Source organism: Poeciliopsis prolifica, unplaced genomic scaffold (assembly GCF_027474105.1).
Source record: "Poeciliopsis prolifica strain line A6 unplaced genomic scaffold, Auburn_PproV2 SCAFFOLD020, whole genome shotgun sequence".
In the NCBI taxonomy this organism is placed as follows: Eukaryota; Metazoa; Chordata; class Actinopteri; order Cyprinodontiformes; family Poeciliidae; genus Poeciliopsis; species Poeciliopsis prolifica.
Genome location: NW_026562395.1, coordinates 6559335 through 6580042, shown reverse-complemented (window position 1 = coordinate 6580042; position 20708 = coordinate 6559335). Strand labels below are relative to the sequence as shown.

Sequence of the window (20708 nt, the reverse complement as noted above, 5' to 3'; positions counted from 1 at the left end):
TATATGCTCTATAGCTATTAAAACCAATGCTAACTATGCTTTAGAATGTATATAAAGTCTCTACAGAGTCATTTGTGAAACAGGGATTGAGAATGGATAACCAAAAACAACATCATGTCCACCTTGTCTAATAGAATATCTTTTGCTTGTTGTACCACTTTTCTTTTTGTTAGACAGCAAATGTGTTTTACCAAAGAAGAGCGCTGGTGCTAACGTTTCTCTTTAACCGTAAGTTAGTTTCCTACATGAATATTCTGACTACTCAAGACTAATCCACACATCCACACTTTAAGGAAAGTAGCTGCCATTCAGCTCCATCATAAAGCAACCATGTGCCAGCGAGATGTAGCTTCAAGTAAGGCTGCAATTCGTTCTCCCGTTGCTCAAAAAGAAACAGTTTCAGCTGTATAATGTAATTGTGTAGTTTTCTGTAATAGTCTCTATGCTCGAGTCCTCGCTATAACAGCTTCCACCTGTTCCAAAGAACACAGTACGTGGGGGCTTGATTTCCTCAGCAGCGTTATTTACAGTAGATGTAAGATTACTTACTGGGAAGGTCCAGGAATATTCTTTTCACTGCCAGTGATGCGGTTTCTGTTGAATGTTAAAGCGAAACAGAAAAGGAAATAGGGCAGATTGGACGCGTATGCGCGCGCGGAGATGGGGTTAGGGAGGGCGCGTGCTGTCACACAGGGAGAGAGCGCGAGAGAGAGAGAGAGAGAGAGAGAGAGAGATAGACCCAGAGCTGCCATTCCGCCGCTGGAAGGTCTGGCAGGAAACTTTCTCATTCCTCTCCTCCTCAGCAGCAGCAGCAGTTCACCGTCTGAACCTCACATGTTCGGACCCAGCAGCCGGACCCGCTCACTCTAAAGCCATGGTTCTGCCGGTCCACGCTCCGTAGTAACGCTACTGAGGCTCGCGCACTCCGGGGGCGAACCTGAAGTAACCTGGAGACGCTTTGGACCTTCGTGACGGCGAGTTGTTTGGAACGATGGAGATTTTGCTTTGCCTCCTCGCCTTCGTGTTGACTCGGGAGGGTTCGGGTCTTGGATATGTCGCCGACTCCAGCGTTCAGGCGGGTCAGAGAGCGGCCAGCAGGCACAGGTGAGACCCCGGGGGGTTTTGGGGGTGGAAACATGATATTGTTTAATTCATAATTAAATCATGTTTGGACACCTCCACATATTTTGACGTCATTTGTGAAGTAAACTAATGAATCAATTATGAGTGTTTCCCCAAAACACTTTTTGTCTTTTCCTCACGTTCCAAATGGAAGATGACATTTTATTGGAATTTTATCCGATAGACCGACACGGCTGCATAAATAGGGCCGGGAAATTATCGTATCGTTTATCATTTATCTTGATAAGTTTATTGACAGGTTAAGATTTTTGATTTATCGTTATCACAATAATTTCCAGTTAATGTTAAAAAAAAGAAAAGAAAAACGCACTAAAATGTTATTTTTATTATTTTCTCCATTGTTTAATCCAGCATCAGTAATTAGAAGATTATTATTAAATGAAGTCTCTATATTAATCAGACTTCTTTAAGTTTGTGGCATCCTGCAGAAGCTTCTTTCAAATGGAAATAATTTTCAAGAGCAGAATTTATGTTTGTGGCGCTATAAATTTTGTCATGCAGTTACCTAAAAAAGAAGTACAAGGTAGTTTTAATCATTTTTTGACACTATCATAGGAATGCTGCGATAAAATTCTATGTCCATATCCCTGCATAAATTTTAAAGTAATCCCAAAAAGCATTATGTTTTCAAATTGGTTTTACAAACCTGAAATTGCATACAGTAATTTCAGGTTACTATATGCAACCTATTGTGAGTTATGAGGTGATGCTACAGTATTGTGAGTTATGAGGTGATGCTAAGTTGAACCACGTTTGGCTGAAAGATCACAGCTGCATGGTTTCAGTGTGTTTCTAAACCATGGTGCCACATGCGCAAATAATGTGCAGACTTAAGATTTTGTGCATTCTTCTTTTATGTACTTTTGAAGTCCTGCTGCAGGTTTCCAATTGGATTTAAGTTTGGACTTTGACTGGGCCGTCCTCAAATACAGATGCACTGGAAGATGAACCTCCGCCTTAGTCTCAGGTCTTCTGTTGCCTCTGACTGATTTCCATCCGGGATTGTCCTTTGTTCATTTCCCCAAACATCCTGACACCATGATGCTTCTGCTACTCAAGGTTTTGGACCAGAACAGCATGTGTTTACTGCCTCCTCCGTATGGCTTGTGACTGTACTAATATAGGCTTTATCTAAAAATTAAAACGGTCAACCTCGGCCTGTCAAATATTTCTTGTGGACTCTCTCTGTAGTTCCTTTCCTGTGATTGTCAGTTTACATGGACGGTCATGTCTGGCAGAGGTTTGCGGTTGCAGCATGCTCTACGTATGTGAACTCGGTGGGATATAATTTTATTATCTGCTTCCAACATTCGCTTTGACCTGCTTGCTGCGTCCCTTGGTCTTCATCATGCTGGTTCACTAAGAAACCTCTGAGTCTTTCATGGAACAGGCAGGTTACACTTCTAAGGGTTTTTGTTTGTTTAAAAACCATTTAACGCATGTCTGATTTTCCTTCCACTACACAATTTTGCCCCACTTTGTGTTGATCTATATTTGTCGTGTGAAATCTTAAGGAAATACATAGAAATGTCTGTTTGTAGCGGTCCAAAATTGAGTGAAACTACTTCTAAATGTGCTACATATCGATTTGTTATGATTTTAAACTCAGAAAAACATAATTTTCTGATTATTTAAAAGTGAACCTATGATTGATAAGTTCAATACAGTTGAATAAAGTGCCTTACCTTTGCAGAGAACCAATGAAAGGACCTCTGGAGTTACACATGCACTGACATTTCTTCTTTTTTCTTTTTTTTTTTTTTACAGGAAATGTCTCATTGGTTATTAGGACTCTTGCTCAGTGGGCGCTCTGAGTAAGAGCGCTGTGTGAGTGGGTGGGTGTGTTGGATGGTGTCGTGGGGATTCTTGGGATCCCTGAGATAGACAAGGACTGAGGACTACAAATATTTACTGTTCCAGAGCCTTTAGTGCAAGGTTTTCAGGGGGTCCATGACTTCTTTCTGAGGCCCTTCGCGTTGACCTGGTAGTGAAGGAATTCATTTCTCTAAGTCTGGAGGATTACGTTGACAAGGAAGTTGGGGGAGTAACACACTGCATGGATGGTTGTGATGAAATGGATCGAGAAGTGTCTTTTTTTTTCACCCCCTACTTTTGCCTCATATTTATTGTGACATAATTTATACCTTATGTGGGCTATAAATGAAATATTCTGAATTACAAACCTCAGCAGACTTTGGGTCAGTGTTTCAGCTGCTAATGGAACGCAAAGGAAATTATTTAGATTACAGTGATGAATAGTCGCTTACCGCCAAGATATGACTGTTTTTATTGTGCACCATTTTCCACCTTTAGAATACTGGGAAGAGGCCCACCACCACCATGAACGTAAATCTGTATGTACGTGTGTGCGTGTCCGTTGTGTGCTTGTAAATCAACAATTTAGCATACTTCAGTTAGCCAGATGAGTGGCGAACGGGATGGTGTGCATGTGCGAGTGTTACGGAGGTCACAACAGAAACATCCGTGTGAATGACTGACACGTCTCCCTCCATGTGGTGATCTTCTGCTTGTTTGCCTGCATGTGTTTGCACTTTGTGCACTCACAGCAGAGCTTTGACTAGGGTTTCCTGCTCAGTTTGGCTCAGTCGGCGGCTGCTGCTGCTTCTGCGGTTGCACTGGCTGCCTGAGTGATGAGATCTGGTCAATCTGTCGTTATACAAGGAGGCCGAGCTTTTGATTGCTGTGAAGGGAGGGAGGTAATGCGTTTGGAGAAGACAAGCAAACTGGATAAACTGAACTATTTTGTTTGGAGAAAATTGGAAGAAATGGTATTTGGGGTGAAAGTAAGCAAGCAGGCATGACAAGAGGGTATGAAAGTGCAACAAAAGGGGCAAAAGGGTCAGTTACATGACGGGAGAAAAGACAGGCTGATAGGGTGAAGTGGGGGCTTGGGTTGTTGATGTTGTTGAATGCCTTCTCTCTGAAGGAGTCTGCTTGACTGGCCTGTGCCTTCCACACAAACACACACAGTGACACATCAGGAGGAAGAATGCACTGGCCTGTGGCAATTCGGTTTGACATCTGTTTGAACTCAATTGATCTGTTTGACAGATGGGAGAAGTATTCCAAAAGTGGCAAAGGCTATTAGACAAGGTCTTGTGGGGGACCAGGAGGATCCAGAGCGGTTCAACACAACTCCTGCCAAAGTTTCAGTACAGCCTGTCATCCCATAAAATTTACCGAACAGGGCAGCGTAGTTCTGGCTAGACAAGTGAAGCAATTTTTGCTAATTTGATGAACAAGGTGTTCAATTCCCACTGGATGGTAGCAAGAAGTTGAAGTAGAAAAGGAGCAGGCCTGCCAAAGTTTTAAGCAAACATTGGCTGGCTTTATTTTAGTGAGTGTAAAAGTAGGAACTTTAATCTTACTTGGAGTCTATAATATCTGCGCTAACAGTGTAGCATAGGTCCATGAGGACATCCAAGGTCAACCATCACCTTAATAAAACACACAAAACTATTTCACCATATTATTGCACCTAAATACTAATTACTTTAGATTGAGTAATTAATCGAAAGTAATTACTTCAGATTACTTTAGATCTAAAGTAATCCAAACAAGCTGTCCAGCATGTTTGGTGAGCTGGTTTTGAGATTGGGTAATTAGATGCAATATTGAGTAATTAGACTCCTGAGCACAGGAGCCTGTGCTAAAGTCAGAGTTTAACAAAAATACTTGTTTTAGGATACCTGAATAAACTGAACACAAAAGCTTAACCAATGATTTGCCCCTCTCTAAGCTGGCTCATAAATCATCAGTCAGACTGGCCATAACCTGCAAAGATGTTTGGCTGCAAGAATAAAGTGAAAGCAACAGATGCTCGGAGTCGATGTAACTCATTCCACACAAAATAAGTGTCAGATATCTCCCTTTGTAAGGCGGATCTATTATGCACGTTTTGCATGTTTTTGTATATCCAGTTGGGTCTCAACTGCTTCTAAAAACAGCCCAAGCACTTAACAAAAAATCACCTATCCTTTTGTTGGCAATAAGCTAATGTTTTTTGGTGACTGGAAAATGAGCCGTTTCAAAAACCTCCCCAATTGTTCAGTCAGAATCGATGAGCACTGGACCACTACCTAGCATCCTCAGTAAAGCCCTGCCGCTCATATAGCCTTCCCAGTGGTGGTCAGCTGGTTTTACCTCTGTGTGCTCTGCGCAATTGCTACTGGCAAAGACAAGTGTTTTGTTGTTGACTTATTATCTAGAAGCCACTTGCTGGATTATTGTTGATTGTGCAGGAGTCTTCACTTCTGCTTTTCAAAGATGTACAGTTGTATATTTGCCCATCTGTCTGCAGCCATTTTCATGTGCGAATGTGATCGTTGAGTTGGGTGAGAACTTGGCCAGCGGCAACTTATTTGGATTTAAAGTGACAAGAGACCCTAAAACAGCTCATTCTGAAAGGAGCTGAAAATGGGTAGGACTGAGCAGACTAAAATCTCATTATACAAAGATGATTTTGTGCAAAAAAAAAAAAAGAACATGTTTTGTAGAACCCATAGATCTATCCTAACTTGTTCAACGAAGCATAATATGTCAAACACTTTTCACTTTATTTGTATTATTGCTACAGGAACTACTGTTAGCTGAAGTCCAGTGACCTGCTCTGTCTTGGTGCACTTTACAGTGATCTATTTATTTTAATAGAAAGAAATTGTTAGTGCAACAATAGTGACATGTTGAGTTTGCTTTGTAAACCCCTGGGCACTTTGTTGCAAATATGGTCTGTCATCGCCACATGACACCCAAAATGTACTCTCTGTTCCATAAATTATTTGAATGGGGTTGCGACTACTTCATTTTATGTTTCGAAGGGGTAACAGTGGCAAGTTAACTTTAACCCACCCCGTTCTGTTTTTGTTCTTTCAGAAACAGATTATACGTAGGCTTCTACAACTGTAAGCGTGCTGCTAAAGAGGCTGCAGATAAGTGTTTTTCACTAATAAGTGGGCCTCCACAGAGTATGACGTAATGTAGCACCAAAAAACCCATCCGTCTTTTTTTTTTCTCTCTCTCTCTCTCTGCTTGCATGCATTACCAGAGGCACCAAGAGAGTGTTGCCAAAAGGAGTTGTGGTAAAAATTGGAACAGGAACTCAGACAGGAATCAGGCTTGAAAGCACGGCAGAGTTTTGCCAGTATGGGCACAGGAGGCCAACAGCTGTCTGTAATTTAGCATCCATTAAAAACTGTCCCTGGGCAAAATAATGAATCTCAGTGGGTCTAGTGTGAAGAACTACAGTCTCTTGTTCTCCTCCTTTTGTGAATTCCTGGTGTTATATTGTGGGATAATAATAAACTACAATAGAATACTTTGTAGTGACAACGTCGGTGGGACAGATATCTGAACCAAACAATAAATGTTGATACAGATACTTCCTCAAAAGCTGGGACACTGGGTGAAATGGAAATAAGTCACTGAATATTACAGAAGTGATAAACCGTTGCACTTCTAAATCCAAATTTGCTTGTATAATATAAAAGACTCACACCGTAGTCTCATGGAAAATAGGTCTGTGCTTTCTTTTTCTTTTAATTTAAAACGTCTTGCAAGGCTTTAGATACACTGATAATAAAAACAGTTTAAGAGTAAACAATGACTTTAATAGGACTCAATTTCTGCCTGCTTTTGAGTGCGCACAGCTCCGGTTTTTGGCTCTGAGGACGGTTATGTCAGCCAGTTGGTCCAGACCTAAACACCTCTCACGGGTTTTCATTTAGGACCACCAAGGAGTCGAATTTTGTGGTTTTAAGTTATACATCTCAACAGCTATGGCTATAAAATGGAGATCACTTTGAAAATGACTGCAGCTCTCTACATTCTGCTTAGGTGGAATTCAACAAGGTTTACCTTTTAAACTGCAGAGGATATAAAGTAACCTCTGCAGTTTCCCACAGGTGGGCACTGCCAACTTAAAAGTTAGTTGTGCTAAGACTAAAGTGCTAACCATCAACATTAATACCAACACGTTATTTAGCTGAAGCTGAAGCTAAAGTGCTATACCAACATGGTGTTTATTTGCACACACCATCACCTGGCACCAATAGCCCCTCGCAGAAAACTGTCAAGGCTGAAATGAAGAGTTGACCGACTGGTATTATCTTAGTCTTAGATTGAGTAATTAGGTGCAATAAGATGGTGAAATTGTTTAGCAAAGACAACATGTTGTTGAAGCACACATTGCAGCAGAAAGCAGGCAGCTTGACTGGTGTGTTGAATGGAATCACTGTCTATCAAGGTGGAATCTGTTATGGAGCTGAAGTCCCATGGCAGGAAGACCTTTGAGCTGATCAGAGCGATCGCCCTAAACACGAGGCAGCACATCAATCACAATGTACATCAATGCTCCTGATGAACTCCTAAATCCTTCTTGTTTTATCTTGGTTGGTGATTCTGGAATTTATTAGACCGTAGCTTTCCTCCTTCTTCACAATGTGCAGCTTTAGAGGCTTGAGCAGGGTGACTCCCTTCCTTCAAGCACTATGAGAAGCTTTGATGTCTTCGTGTTAGACACAGGAAGCTGCAGTTTCCTTATGGCTTGAAGTAAACTTTTAATTTTGCCAGGGTCTGTCTTTTTTCACAAATATTACATAAACATAATATATTAACTTTTCTGAGCAGCCAGATCAGAGTTATGACCTGAACTTGATTGGGTGGAGTTAAAGATTAGGGTGACAGTAAGGAGGCCTTCCAACGTGAGGCAAGTCATCAAAATCCTTGTGGAATCATTCATAAAAGCTGGACAGCAATTCTAAGCGTTTGATAGTCGCAATAAATATTTTAGTACTGATTTCAGTCAACCACATTCTCATTTTTATTTTCCCATCATCACAATTTTTCCTCCCACTCTCTAAGAGGCTTTTAAGTTAAATAAGAACCTATGATCTGGAGGAGTGGGGGAGTAAAAGTCTGTGCAAATGACACATATATTATTTATATGCAGGGCAAGATACTGAAATGTAATAATTTATCAAATTCAAGTAGTTATATGTAATACTGTGATTATGACCTCAGTTAAATATATTGTGCAGCTCGAGAACAGACTAGATTTCCTCAAATCTTAGCTCAGATGTTGAGCAGCCGTGTAAAAGAAAGACTCTTCTATTTACTATTTTCAATGCCATAGAGATGTAATTGGTTGTTTTCATTTGATCATCACTGGTAGTTTTTTCTCTCATTAAAGTTAACGTGTCGCATTTTAAATAGAAAGGCAACATTCCCCTTTCAAATTAAATTCTTTTGGCACTGAAATGTGAACAGCAGCCTTTCGCAGTCGAACAGGATTAACGACAAAGCAGAGTTGAGTCCAATGTCTGAGTGAAGTGCTAGAGTTCTTCTTCACATGATTAACAAAAAGCAATACAAAAGTAGTTTAAGTTTGGAATTTTAAACAAGGCACTGCACTGATGTGGCCCCAAGCAACACACTCTTGTAGATGCTTATTGGTGAGTTTTAAAAGAAATGCTGTATAAGTGTGGAGCCATAAATATTTTGTACCCTTCCATCTTTCCAGATATCCATCAATTCATTGTTTTGTTTTGTGTTTTAGATTTGATTGGGGGACATTTATGTTCCTCTCCTAATATCTATCCCCCCTTTAAGGCTTTCCTTAATTCTGGTCCAGAAAGGACATATACTTCCTCCAGTTCGTTCTGTATCTGGCTCAAGGTCTCCTCCCAGCAGGCTGTGGACAGAAAACCTCAAAAGGGTGATGATGTGGTTCAGGACACTGATAAGTTCAGAAAAATTCAATCAAATACTGCATTACAGAGAAAGTACATGTCTAATCATTTGGAACCATGGAGAAATGTCCCATCATTATGTCGCCTCACATGTTCAGAAAAAAACAGGTTAGCATTTAGTCTTTTTTGTACACTTACATGTTCCAGTGTAAGAGGAAATGCTGTTAATGTCACAGTGAAATAAACTGGTGTGAGTTCAGGCAAAGTCAACAATTTGATCAACATATCAGGAGGGAGGATGTGTAGGCTGAGTTCAAAACTAGTTATTTCCAACTTTTTTGTAAATACCTTATGAGCCCCGACTCTGTGTCCTACTTCCACAAACAAACTAGCTCGACTTGAACAAGGAGAAGCCACAGCTATGTTGGAAAAAAAGAAAAAACCTTTGAAAAACAATCTTAGTTTCTTAGTCACGTGTGATTAAGTGATCTAGTTGCATAGTATCAATAGCAACAATTTAACAGTTTTCTGATCATATTAGAGGCATCACTTCCTTGCTTTAGTTTACCTCTTTTGGGTTGTTTCATGGCCCAGTTACTGACTTCCAGCGAACAGAACCGGATTCCACTTGCAAGTGATCCAAGACCTACATTTACAGGGAGACCGGGTCTTGACTTCTTGATCTATACCAGAGTTCAGTTTGTCAGTCCAAACAATACAGGTCCTTCTAAAGCAGACTGAACTGCTCTGATGTTAAAACCGCTTTAAAGACTCTGCACTCTTTCTGGTCCATCAGCTCTCTCAGTATCCATAGAGCCTCACATCTGAATGGTTTATGTCTTCAGAAACAGCTATAGTACATTGCTTAGCTATTTATTTCCTGCAATTCAAAGAGGAGGAATTAACTGTGTGTCACACATTCACACAGTTACACTGCATCGAAAGGTACCAATGTGTAATCAGGAAATAAAAGCATAACAGGATTTTCCTTTTCTTATGCACTTACAATCTATGTGTGATTTTTACACGATGTTAATTAACTTAGTACAGAAACTCTTTGCTTTTGGCAATGCTGTGGGAAAGGGAATGCATTCCAGGCTCCACCATTGTCACCTAATTAGCATATCTTCCAGCATTCATGGCATTCAAAAGCTTTTTTATGTTTAAATAAACTTTGAGTGGGCTGCGGAGGCTTGGACTGCCTCCCAACAGTTATCAAATCCCACCCTATAACAGAACAATTGAAACTATAAACCTCCTCTTAAAGCCTAAATGGAACAGCATGAGGAGCAAGGCTTCAGAGAGGATAGTAAAGTTTTAGCTAGCTGAGGGTCTTTTAGGGTGGCTGTTATTTTAAGGCTTTGTCCCGACTCAAACAAATGCTTCCATAAATGGCTTAAAGCGAAGCACCCAAAAAGAAAAAAAAAATCTCTTGAGATGTCAACACTTCATATCTGAGTAGTGATACTGAACCCAACGGCTGTATCAGAGACCTTCTGTGTATATCTTCTTGACCGTCAGGCTAAACAATCAGAGAGAGGGTTTACACAGACCTTCCGTCCCTCGATTTTGGAGCAGGAAAAGTCAGCACTCGCCTCTCTGGCTGTTTGTCTCTTGGAGTGTGATCACTCAGGCAGGAGGAGGGAGTTCACTCAAGTGTGTACGCTGTTGTCTGTGACAATATGTGTACCTTTGGGTTTGTATGTCTTTACAAGAGCGTCGTAGGGGTGCTTGACCTGAGTGGGTCGCAGTTCAAAGGACTAGATAGTCGCCCTCCCCAGGTCTGTGTCTGGGGGCTTTCCTTAAAAGCTTAATGAAAAGCTCCCTCAATAGGAACTGCCAAGTGATTGCTTTGTTAAATCATTGAACCTCAGCCTTCTTTTTTTGTTGAGGGGGCTTCGTTGATTCCCTCTTCCCCCCACATACTCTGTGTCACTTTTCCAACAGAATATTGCTCTTTCACCCCTCAGTCCTTCTTCCCTGTCATGCTCAAGCAGAGATGCTGTTGAGTGAAACGGACCCAGCATGTGTGGGTCGAGATGTCAGACTGCGACTTCCTGCTCGGCTCTAAAGCGTCTGACGTTTTATAAGAAACGAAGTTTATTGGGGGATAAAGCAATGCCCAGGCAGGTGCAGCGTTTCCACTCATGCTGAGTTATGGCTGTGTAAATAAAATTAAAACTCTTCAGCGGTCGGCTCACCGCTAGACACTTGGACTTGCTGTAATGAAGACCGACCAACTTGTCCAAGTTGCCATGTTTCCCGCTCGTATTTCTGTTTCGCGCCAATTGTGGTTGCTTACTTAGGATCATTTACATTTCAAGACGAGGTTGGACAATGCCATAAGCGTTTTTCACTTCACAAGAAAGAGGTAAAAGAAATTTTTGCAAAGCTTCGGAAAAAAACTGTTGATTAGTCCTTAAACTGTGCTTCTCATGCTTCAATAAGTCTATGTTGATGACACTAATCTGTTTGGTAAGGAATCTCAGTTCAGTGTAGAATAATCCACATAACAAATTTAATGTAAAGACTTGTGTAGCGCAATAATGTGAGTTAGCTGATGCAACAGTCAAGAACTGCTTTCTTTCTTACAATAGACAGTATATAATCACTGAGTTATGGCCTAAAGCGCACAGTTACACACCCAGAGCCCATAATGATAGCTAAAGCTACACTGTTTTCTTAAAAAACTACAGCTACAAGGTAAAAAGAAGTCAAAACACTATGATTAAGAAGTTGCTTAATTTGTATATCATGGAACAGGGTTATAATAACTTCTTGGCACAAGATCCCAGGTTGATAAAACACCTGAATACTTTCAGTCAAAGTTTAGTCTGTCTTGCAAAACAAAAAAGCTCTTTCACACTATTCCATTTCTGTCTTGTGTCTTAATTGTGTAGGAACAACCCTCCAGCGACTGCTATGCACTTCGTAACATCGCCGAGATAATTTGATGACCAGCTAAACCAAAGTGCCTGGGATTCTTTGGGCCGTGTTGGAAAATCCCAGCGCATTAACGCTGCTCTCGCGCTCCACGTGTATCTCGCCACTGTACAGGAAACGGAAACACGCAAACAGTCGTCACCCACTTCAAAATAAAAGCAACTCCTTGGAAGAGTTCTTGACAGTCAATGACCAATCCTTCAACACAGATGTTGAACTTTACTCAACTAAACGTTCACAAAACATCCAAATGAATTAGAACTTTAGAGTTTATTCAGGAAAGTTAATTTAGAGGAAGCTAAGCGTGCTAAACATTTGACAAGTTAGCAAAAGCTCTCAACAAACTGTTTTCACTAATACTCTGCAGCATTTCTGCATACATTAAGGTATTATACTGTGATACAAAAATGTGGGGTTTCAATTAGCTATAAGTACATTAATAAAACAATACAATATAAACAAATGTCACAGGAATGAATGAAACAAATTATTTTTGTGTGTTTGTTTACTCCTGTTTCTCACCTTTATGACACCTGGGAAGAAACCTTATGATTAAAGAGAGGAACCTTCATGGATGCTGCTTGCCTTTTTAAATTACAAAGCTATTTGGCCGTGTTCACGTGGATTTCTTGTTATTGTCATTATCTGTGGACGTGGTTTGTGGAGATTAAAATGATGGAAATGAAGTCAAGTTAATGAACTTTCTGTAGGAACATTTTCTCAGTTTTCATAGATTTATGGCACACTGAAGTGGTCAAAAAAACAAACTGAAGCAAACAAGAAAAAGGCCAGTTGAAGGCAGCACCCATGCAGCAGAAAGCCTGCGTGCAGGAACACGCACAAACAAACCTATTGTGTTGTTTTTTTTGGGGGGGAGAGGTCATGGTCCGTTGGCATTTTAAAGGCTCCTGTGACCTTTATTCAAACATGGAGAGTGACAGGAAGAACTCTCAGCCCATTTCATGTGGACCGCCCGCCCGCCCAGCCGGTTGAGCTGCCCAGGGCCAACGCCCACTCGCACTTAATTGCGCTTTACGCTCTCACTCGGTCCTGCTCTGACGAACACAAAGACTTCTCTCACAGAGTTCTGGGATGAAACGATGGAAAAAGAGCTGGCTGGCTGGGCGACACAGAGAGCGTGTGCGGACGCTGTGAAAACGGAGCCAGTTTGTAACGTGGATGAAGCGAATCTGTTTGGTCAGAAGCTTAAAAAAAGTGACAGATTGTTTGTGTAAGAGCAGTGGCTGCTCTCCATCAGATTAGATAAGGGCGTGCGAGTCGCCAGCTTTATCAGGGACCCGGCGGGTGTTGATAGTAAACTGGACAGAGGTTTCACTGAATCACCGTGTCAAAAACAACCCAGTTGGACCACATGAGAAAAAATCTGAACTGTTTTTTGTTTTTGTTTTTTTGCCATGTTTTCTCTTCTGTCTGTTTATTCAACTCCTGATGGCGATGTTAGATAATCTACTCTCCAACACGCACTGTATAATAAACAGAGACCGGAGCTGGATAAATGGACAAACCCATGGCAAAGTTAGAGCTCTTCTGATTTTGTTTAAGTCAGAACTGTTTTACCCAGAGCAGTTCTGATTTAAACAAAAAAGAAGCAACTAAATGTCTGAAAACCGCAGAAAACCAAAGCAAGAACGTAATATTGGATCACAGCACAAACCACAAATACAAAAAAAAAAAAAAATACATTCTAGAACTGTTTAGATAAGTGTTAGATTATTTCAGCCAAATGACATTCACTTATGCTGGAGCTGATTCTGGCTGCAGTCTGAGCTCGACTCTGTCTTTCAGCTTGCAGCAATATGATATGCTGTGAATGTACCAGATGAGCACAGTTTTCATTGGAAAGGCCTTCTCTACAAAGTCTTTCAATGTACTTACATTTTAAACAAAAGCAGGGGGATTCAGCGCAGAACCGTGTTTTATTTAGGGAGGTACTTTACAGAATAGTGACCTCAGGTCTAACTCACATGCTCTACTGTCCTGAAGCCATCATGACCTGTAACTTGTGTGACATAAACACCGTAGTCAGTAGCTTCCCCTGGACACCACCATATTCAGTTAGGTCCATCTTGTCTCTTAAACTATGGAAGTATTGTAAGCGGCAAGAATACCTTCGTACACAACTTGATTAACAAAAAAAACATTGATTTTTTTTCTTACATTTTGGACAAAATGAGCGGCTTTCATACACGAGGTCAAAATAAATCACCAGGTCCTGATGCAGCAGAACACTGCAAATTCCACACCTTTAATCCCAATACGCAAACATCATTCAGAACAGGTCCGCATAAAAGAGCAACATGCATCCTTCAAAGATGTGACAGGTCAAGGAATCCTCTTTTTTGGGGGGGCGATTTAGACCCATGTAAGGTTTTTCCAATACAGCGGCTTACGGAAAAGACAGAAAAGCTATTATGTTAAGTTTGGGATGCCAACTGGAGAGAAGTGCATCTTTGGAAAAATGTTTTCCTAAAAGAAAGCATGTGTGGCTTTCTTTTGGTTTGCTCCCACTGACGCTACCGTCAGAAAAGTAGAAAGGAGAATCGCACACTTTGCAATTCCGTCACGTAGTCTGGCTCTGGACCTGTTGCAGAGCAGTCTGGGCTCGGTTGTTTGTTTTTTTTTCTGCTGTTGATCTGGAGCTAAACCGATGTTTCCATGACGTGATGGTTTGTCGTGAATGCACTGATGACTGCAGTGGAAGAATCATTTTGAATTCCACAGTTGTAGATTTTTATTCTAGAAATATTTGACAATATTTCCTCAATTACCTGAACCTTGGGCTGGCTTTGGACCTTAGAAATCAAGTCTTTGCTTGAATAGCATGTTTGTTCCGTTTATTTTAGACAGATTTACCTCTTGAGCTCTTTGTTATTAATGCCTTCCTATTTTTTGGGTTGGGATGTGTTACAGGTAAAAATTCTGGAGAAAAACAAATCATGTAAATATTTCAGATTTATGCTGTCAATATTAAAAAATAAAAGTAAAGATAGAAAATACATTTTTAAAAATGTGGATTTTTGCACCACTATTGTAGATCTATATGATTAAAAGAAGTGCTGCTCAGATTGAAACAATTTCATTATCAACGTGTTGCTCATGTTCCCAATAGCATGACAGAAATACCTTTATTAACAGCAATGTATTGTCTTGTTTTGACAGTAACCATTGACACTCACTTATAGCGTTCCATTAATAATGTTTATTTTACACATACACTAACACGTAAACAGCAAGGTCATTGTGCCTGCTCGGTTAAAAGGATAAAAAGCAATGAGGCGGCTGGCTGGCAGCTAATTAGTCATGTTCACTTTCCCACGTTCATTACATGGAGGTCATGAGTGGGCTGTGGGGATCAAAACGTAATAACCTCTGCTGTCAGGACTGGAGAGGGTCCTAGAGAGGGACCACCTCCTCTCAGACTGGGAGAAGTAAAACATGAGGAAAGATAAAGCACATCATAAACAGTAACGGCTTGAAAGGAAACAGGTGCGGGGAAAAAACAGGAGCCGATTAAGGGAAACGCATCCAATGCTGGGAAAACCATGTGGACCTCTTAGATTGTTTTCACAGGTTGTCACAAAAATTTTTGCAGAACCTAATTTGACTAAAATTACAGCTAAATGCAAGGGCGCCCGCGCATGCTTAAAAAGTCTTCATTTCATGTATCTAAAATTATGGCTCTAGAATGTCTTAAATTCGTTTAAGATCAAAGTAAGTTGGCCTCAAATATGCTAATCACTCGTCTTAAATGTCGCCATGGCTATTTAATCCTTTACATTCAGGTAGATTCTTTTCCTGTGGCACGTTTCTATGAGGTTGAAGTTTGAGTCATGTGCGGACATCTTGACGCTAACTTGCTGCAGTCTCTGTTACGCTAATTTATCAGCAGTTGGCTGGATGACGTCACTTCTCTTGCCAACCCATGCAATGATACGACATGAACTCTGCAGTCGGAGGTTTTGTGGATTTTAAACATGGCGTTGAGCTGCTGAAGAATTTTATTCCTACAAAGTTGCCACAGGCAAGAAAAATACAGCTGAGAAAGAGGAGATTAAGGAAAAGCAGTAGAGCGTGGAACCAAGAGAACAGAGCCGCACATGCAGCTGTGATGACAGATAGGGAAAAGATTTAGGTCAACTGTGATCAATGTCTTCAACTAACTTTAAGAATGTGGCAAAATCTATCTGACCTGTACATTTTTTTATAATACAGGTCTTAAATGTCATTCTTAATGGTCTTCAAAGGTCTTCAGAAGTCTTAAATTTGAGTTGCACTGTAAATGTCTTTATAACTCGAGATTGAAAGCTTCACCTATTGTTCTTTACAAAGTGGAACAAACTGAACATCCATTTTAAGGCTCTCCACAGAGTCTCATTTAGTCTGGACTTTGACTGGGCCGTCCTGAAACACATATATGCTGTGATCTAAAACTATTCTATTTTTGTGATGACGAAAGGTGAATCCTTCTAAATTAAAAAAAAAAAAAAAACAAGGAAAACATGAAACCCTTTTTTATTTGGTCTTTTACAAGAAATCCATCAAAATGAATGGAAATTTGTATTTTGTAACGTGACAAATTGTAAGAAAGACGTAAAAAGAAAAATAGCCAGAATACAGCTGATCCAAAGAGGATGTAAAGCAAAATACAGAAGAGACGCGCTGGCACGCTACAAGACGCTTTGATGAAAGCTGCTGACTGACTTTCCAGGATGAACAAACTCCTTGTTTGCTCCGGCTCTTATCCAAAAGAGCAGCTCAGACTGACACTAATTATCCATAATAACATAGAAATACCAACACGGGGATTCTGGGAAGTATTGAGAATGACTGAACTGTGTTTTAAATAGTTCCGCTGCTGTTATCGGGAGATGCATCTCCAGAGGTCAGAGGAGGGAAGGGGGATGAAGACACACGCAGTACCCTGCAGGCGGCTGGAGAATGTGGGAGTGTTTCAGAAATGTTTTGGGTCGGAGCGTGATGCAGGAGATGCTCGATGCTAGTTTTACACGTTATTTGACTGTCTTGACTTCATGGGAGGTATTGTCTACTGATAGACAGAAACGTGGTTAAATATTTTAACTTGTCGTTCGTAGCCATGTGACATCTTCACAGTGGGAAAGAGTGGGAAAAGTGGCAGCAGACTGCGGTTTTTAGTGCATATTTAAATGACATATCACAAAATGTGGTCAGCGTTATTTCTTTGCCAGCATGTGTCCAATGTCCCCACGGCAACCAATTGCTTTACTGGGCGATGGTTGACAACGTTCACTGTTAATTCCATCAATTAGTAGGCCTAGGAGGGAGTAGGCCTGTCGCAATAAGCAATAAATCAATTCGTCACATGACAAATTAAAACGAGCTCAATAATTTCTACTTGAACAATTTCTCGATACTCTTTTCTCTCTTTCTAGCAAAAACTGGATGACTGAAGTCTTCAGCCTGTTGCTTTGGTCTCAAATAGCTCCTTTTTTGATGTGAGGTGAAGCCTCCATGGATCTGTCTTGCAGGATTAATGTCGGAAACTACCGCAAATTTTCAGGAATTTTGTCCAGTCGAGGTATTGGCAGCTCAGGACAGACTGGCACTTTTAGGCTGATAGTCAAAATGTTTTGGCTAGTAGGTTTATTTCCAAACTACTGCTGTTCTTTGAAAATGAGTTCAATGAAAGCGTTTGCAAATTTTGTCTAAGCCTGTTGAGTCCAAGACAAGGAGAAAGTTCTCTACAGACTAAAGTCATTCCTGCTTATTTCTACCATTTCCTTATGTTCATCTGGTTGGATCTATTGTTCGGTCACAGAAGGAAAACCTTTTCATAATGGGCTTCAAGGCAAAATGCTGGGAGTTTGCTCCAGTGAGTTTTTATTTTTTATTTTTATTTTTTAAAGATAGCAGTCCAAACACAACAATGATATGGTAGACTGTGTATGAGATTCAGTGGGGGCTGGTCAGCATTGGATAGAGAACACAATGGCAGTGTTTGTTTGAAACCACAGTTATCCTGAACTGATCTGACATCTGCACCCATTTCTGGAGTGCAGAATAACAGCCGAGTCCAAGATTTGAGATATTCATCTCAAAGTTATAGTTGGGCCTCGCAATCAACTAGTGCAATAGATTAGTCTTGATTTATTATTTTTGGGGTTTTTTGGGGGTCTTACCCGCATTTTGTTCTTTGTCCAACAGGAACTGGTGTGCTTATGTGGTGACGAGGACAGTGAGCTGCGTTATGGAGGACGGGGTGGAGACGTACGTCAAACCAGACTATCAGCGCTGTTCGTGGGGCCAGTGTCCCCGGATCCTGTGAGTATCCACTGCCTTTTTATGTCCTCTGGTTTCCCCTCTTCGCCAACTACAACATTAGCATCAATGTTCATCCTTGTCCTGCTAACTTCCTGTCCTCTGAATTTACATCCTCTCTTCATCCATCAGTTTCCTGCTTAGAAAAACTCATTTCCCTCAGCAGTTTTTGTTTCTACTGCCTTATGAGTCGACGGGAGGTTCTGGATGTAACTGAGCTCACCATATGATCTAACCTCAGGGTGTCATTATCCAGGCGCTAATGGCTAACGTTTTATGCTAATGTCTTACGAGTATGAAAGAGGGTGGACACACTGCTGAGTTTCAGACTCATTCAATGAATTAGAATATCAATGAAATGGACCATTTATTTAAGGAACTTTGTCACTACTTTATATAGATTAATCACACACAGATTGAAGTTTGAAAGCCTGTATTTCTGCTAATTATAATGATTTTCTGCTCACAGTTGATAAATACACAATGTTTGGAGTTAGCATATGGCGTCCAACCAATAAAAAAGCATTTTTGATACAGAGTCTTGGTGAAAAGTATTTTTAATACCTGCTTAACGGTTGTCAATTTTCAAAAGGTACTTTTAATCTGACAAACAATTGTTTTATGTTGCATATTTGAAATCTATTCCAGCTTTAGTGTGTCGTATTCTGTACAAAATTAACGTTTATTAGTCTTTGAGAAGGATGATGACGTTGTTATGCCATTATCAATATATTACTGGAGAATGGACTCAAATTGACAATATTATCATTTATCGTAATAATTTCGGAGACAATGTATCATCCAGTAAAATCTGTTGTTGTGACAGACCTACAGAGAGACATCAAAGGAAACAATTAGATCGGAGAACAGCCAAAATGGTCAAGATAAAGCCAATGATCAACCAATGATCAAGGTGATAAATGAAGGTCTGTGGTTACCATAATGATTAGAAAGTGCCTGTGTGAAGCAGAGCTGTAAACAATATGCCCCGGCAAACTCTCACTGTGGAAAAAACAACAGTGGCTGAAGAGGTTTCAATTTGCCAAAGAACACACTGACTTGGCTAAAGACAGCATTTTATGGATAAAAGCAACAGTGGCCTTGTTGAGTCTAGAGACTGCAGAAATGTTCTCAGATAAAAGATTTTCAGTCATGGTGGCTTGAGTCTTATGATATCCATATGATATTCTCATGCCGTTGTGTTGGGTTTATCGTTCACATATATGGGATCATGAATCGGTTTACAAGGAGACATCAAAGAGGAAATGCTTTCAAGTGGATGTTTGAACAAGTAATCCAGTGAACGAGAATCGTCTTGGTTCCAGACCAACATGAGCAATGCTATGGCGTGACCGATCTATCCCAAAATGACAGTTTATTGGTCTTTAAGAGGCCAAACTTGTTTTGTTATGCATATGGCTTTTATTTGGAAGCAAAAGTTAGTACAAAGTTTTTCAACTGTACTCACTTTTTCTAGACTCGGCGCTATTGATTTAAACCCAGCAGAATCATTTGAAGGAAGTTTTGCTGCAGTTTATCTTTTGCATGTTTCACTGAGCTGGTCAACCTATTGCTTTTGTCAGTTTTAATTTCTTTATCATTTATTTTACGTTGGCTGTTATACTTCTAATTGTAATTACTGAACAAATTACATTTGTGTTGTTTTTACATGTTTGACCAAACTTGTGAAGTTATTGGTGTATTTCAGTGGCTAAACCTCAGTTGTTTATGTTGGTGTGTCAGAAATGAAGAAAGTGGACCGTTGCACCCATAGTGCTTAGATGGAGTAATAGGAGAAGATTTAAGAAAAACCACACAGGCATCATAGGATCATGTTGCAGTGCAGAGACTTGGAGGTCTAGTCTAGTCTGCCTCCTGATTCGCTCCCAAAACTGCAAATCCACCACCAGAAATATGCTATTTTTGGGACTCTGCAAGCAATTTTTCCAAATGTGGACGTTGCGCTCGCATGAAAATCGTTACTCAAACACTGTCTGTGTTTCACCTCTTTTGAAGTTCTCCCTCTGTTTCGACCTTGACCCAGCCGTTTGATCCCCAGGCCTGCCAGGGGCCTCGGCGTAAACCCGGACTATGCTAAGAATGAAGCCAGTAGGGGCTCCAGGCACCACAATCTAGTCTTTCTTCTTAAAAACAATCTCTTCTTCATACCCTGGCTCTCCTCTGGCTTCTTTCTCTCTCTTCCTTCAGCTCCATAAGGCTCTCTCTATGCTTCTCCTCACAATGATTTATTTTTCCATCAGCTGACCTTTTTGTCACCTTGTTAAAACAGCCTTTGCAACCTTCAAGCCTATTTATGGATTGATACAAAAAGAGGATAAAAGTGGATGCCCTGGTCAGTGTGCCTCTAATGCCGCTTGCATCATGTATTGATATTTCTGGCTAAATCTGTCCTGTTTGTGGTACTTTGACTGCAACAGGGAGACTCTTTCAGCGTGGAGTTGAATGACACGTTCATGGGAAATCTGCAGCAGCGAGTTCCAAATAAAACATTTTACATATTTTTGGAGACCATTTATGAGCCAGTAACTCTGATTTAGTGTGAGATAAACGGAGTGGATTTCTGTTGGAAACTCATTG

At 40.5% G+C, this 20708-nt stretch overlaps 1 protein-coding gene across 1 annotated transcript in view; it reads left to right on the top strand.

The window, feature by feature from the left end:
• Positions 1 to 734: 734 nt before the first annotated feature.
• Positions 735 to 20708, top strand: part of emilin1a (elastin microfibril interfacer 1a) — a 32416-nt gene continuing 12442 nt past the window's right edge. The window contains exons 1-2 of the mRNA XM_055044348.1: positions 735 to 1104; positions 17997 to 18113. Coding sequence (XP_054900323.1) covers positions 992 to 1104; positions 17997 to 18113 — 230 coding nt within the window. The 5' untranslated portion in view covers positions 735 to 991. The remainder of the gene's footprint in view (positions 1105 to 17996; positions 18114 to 20708) is intronic.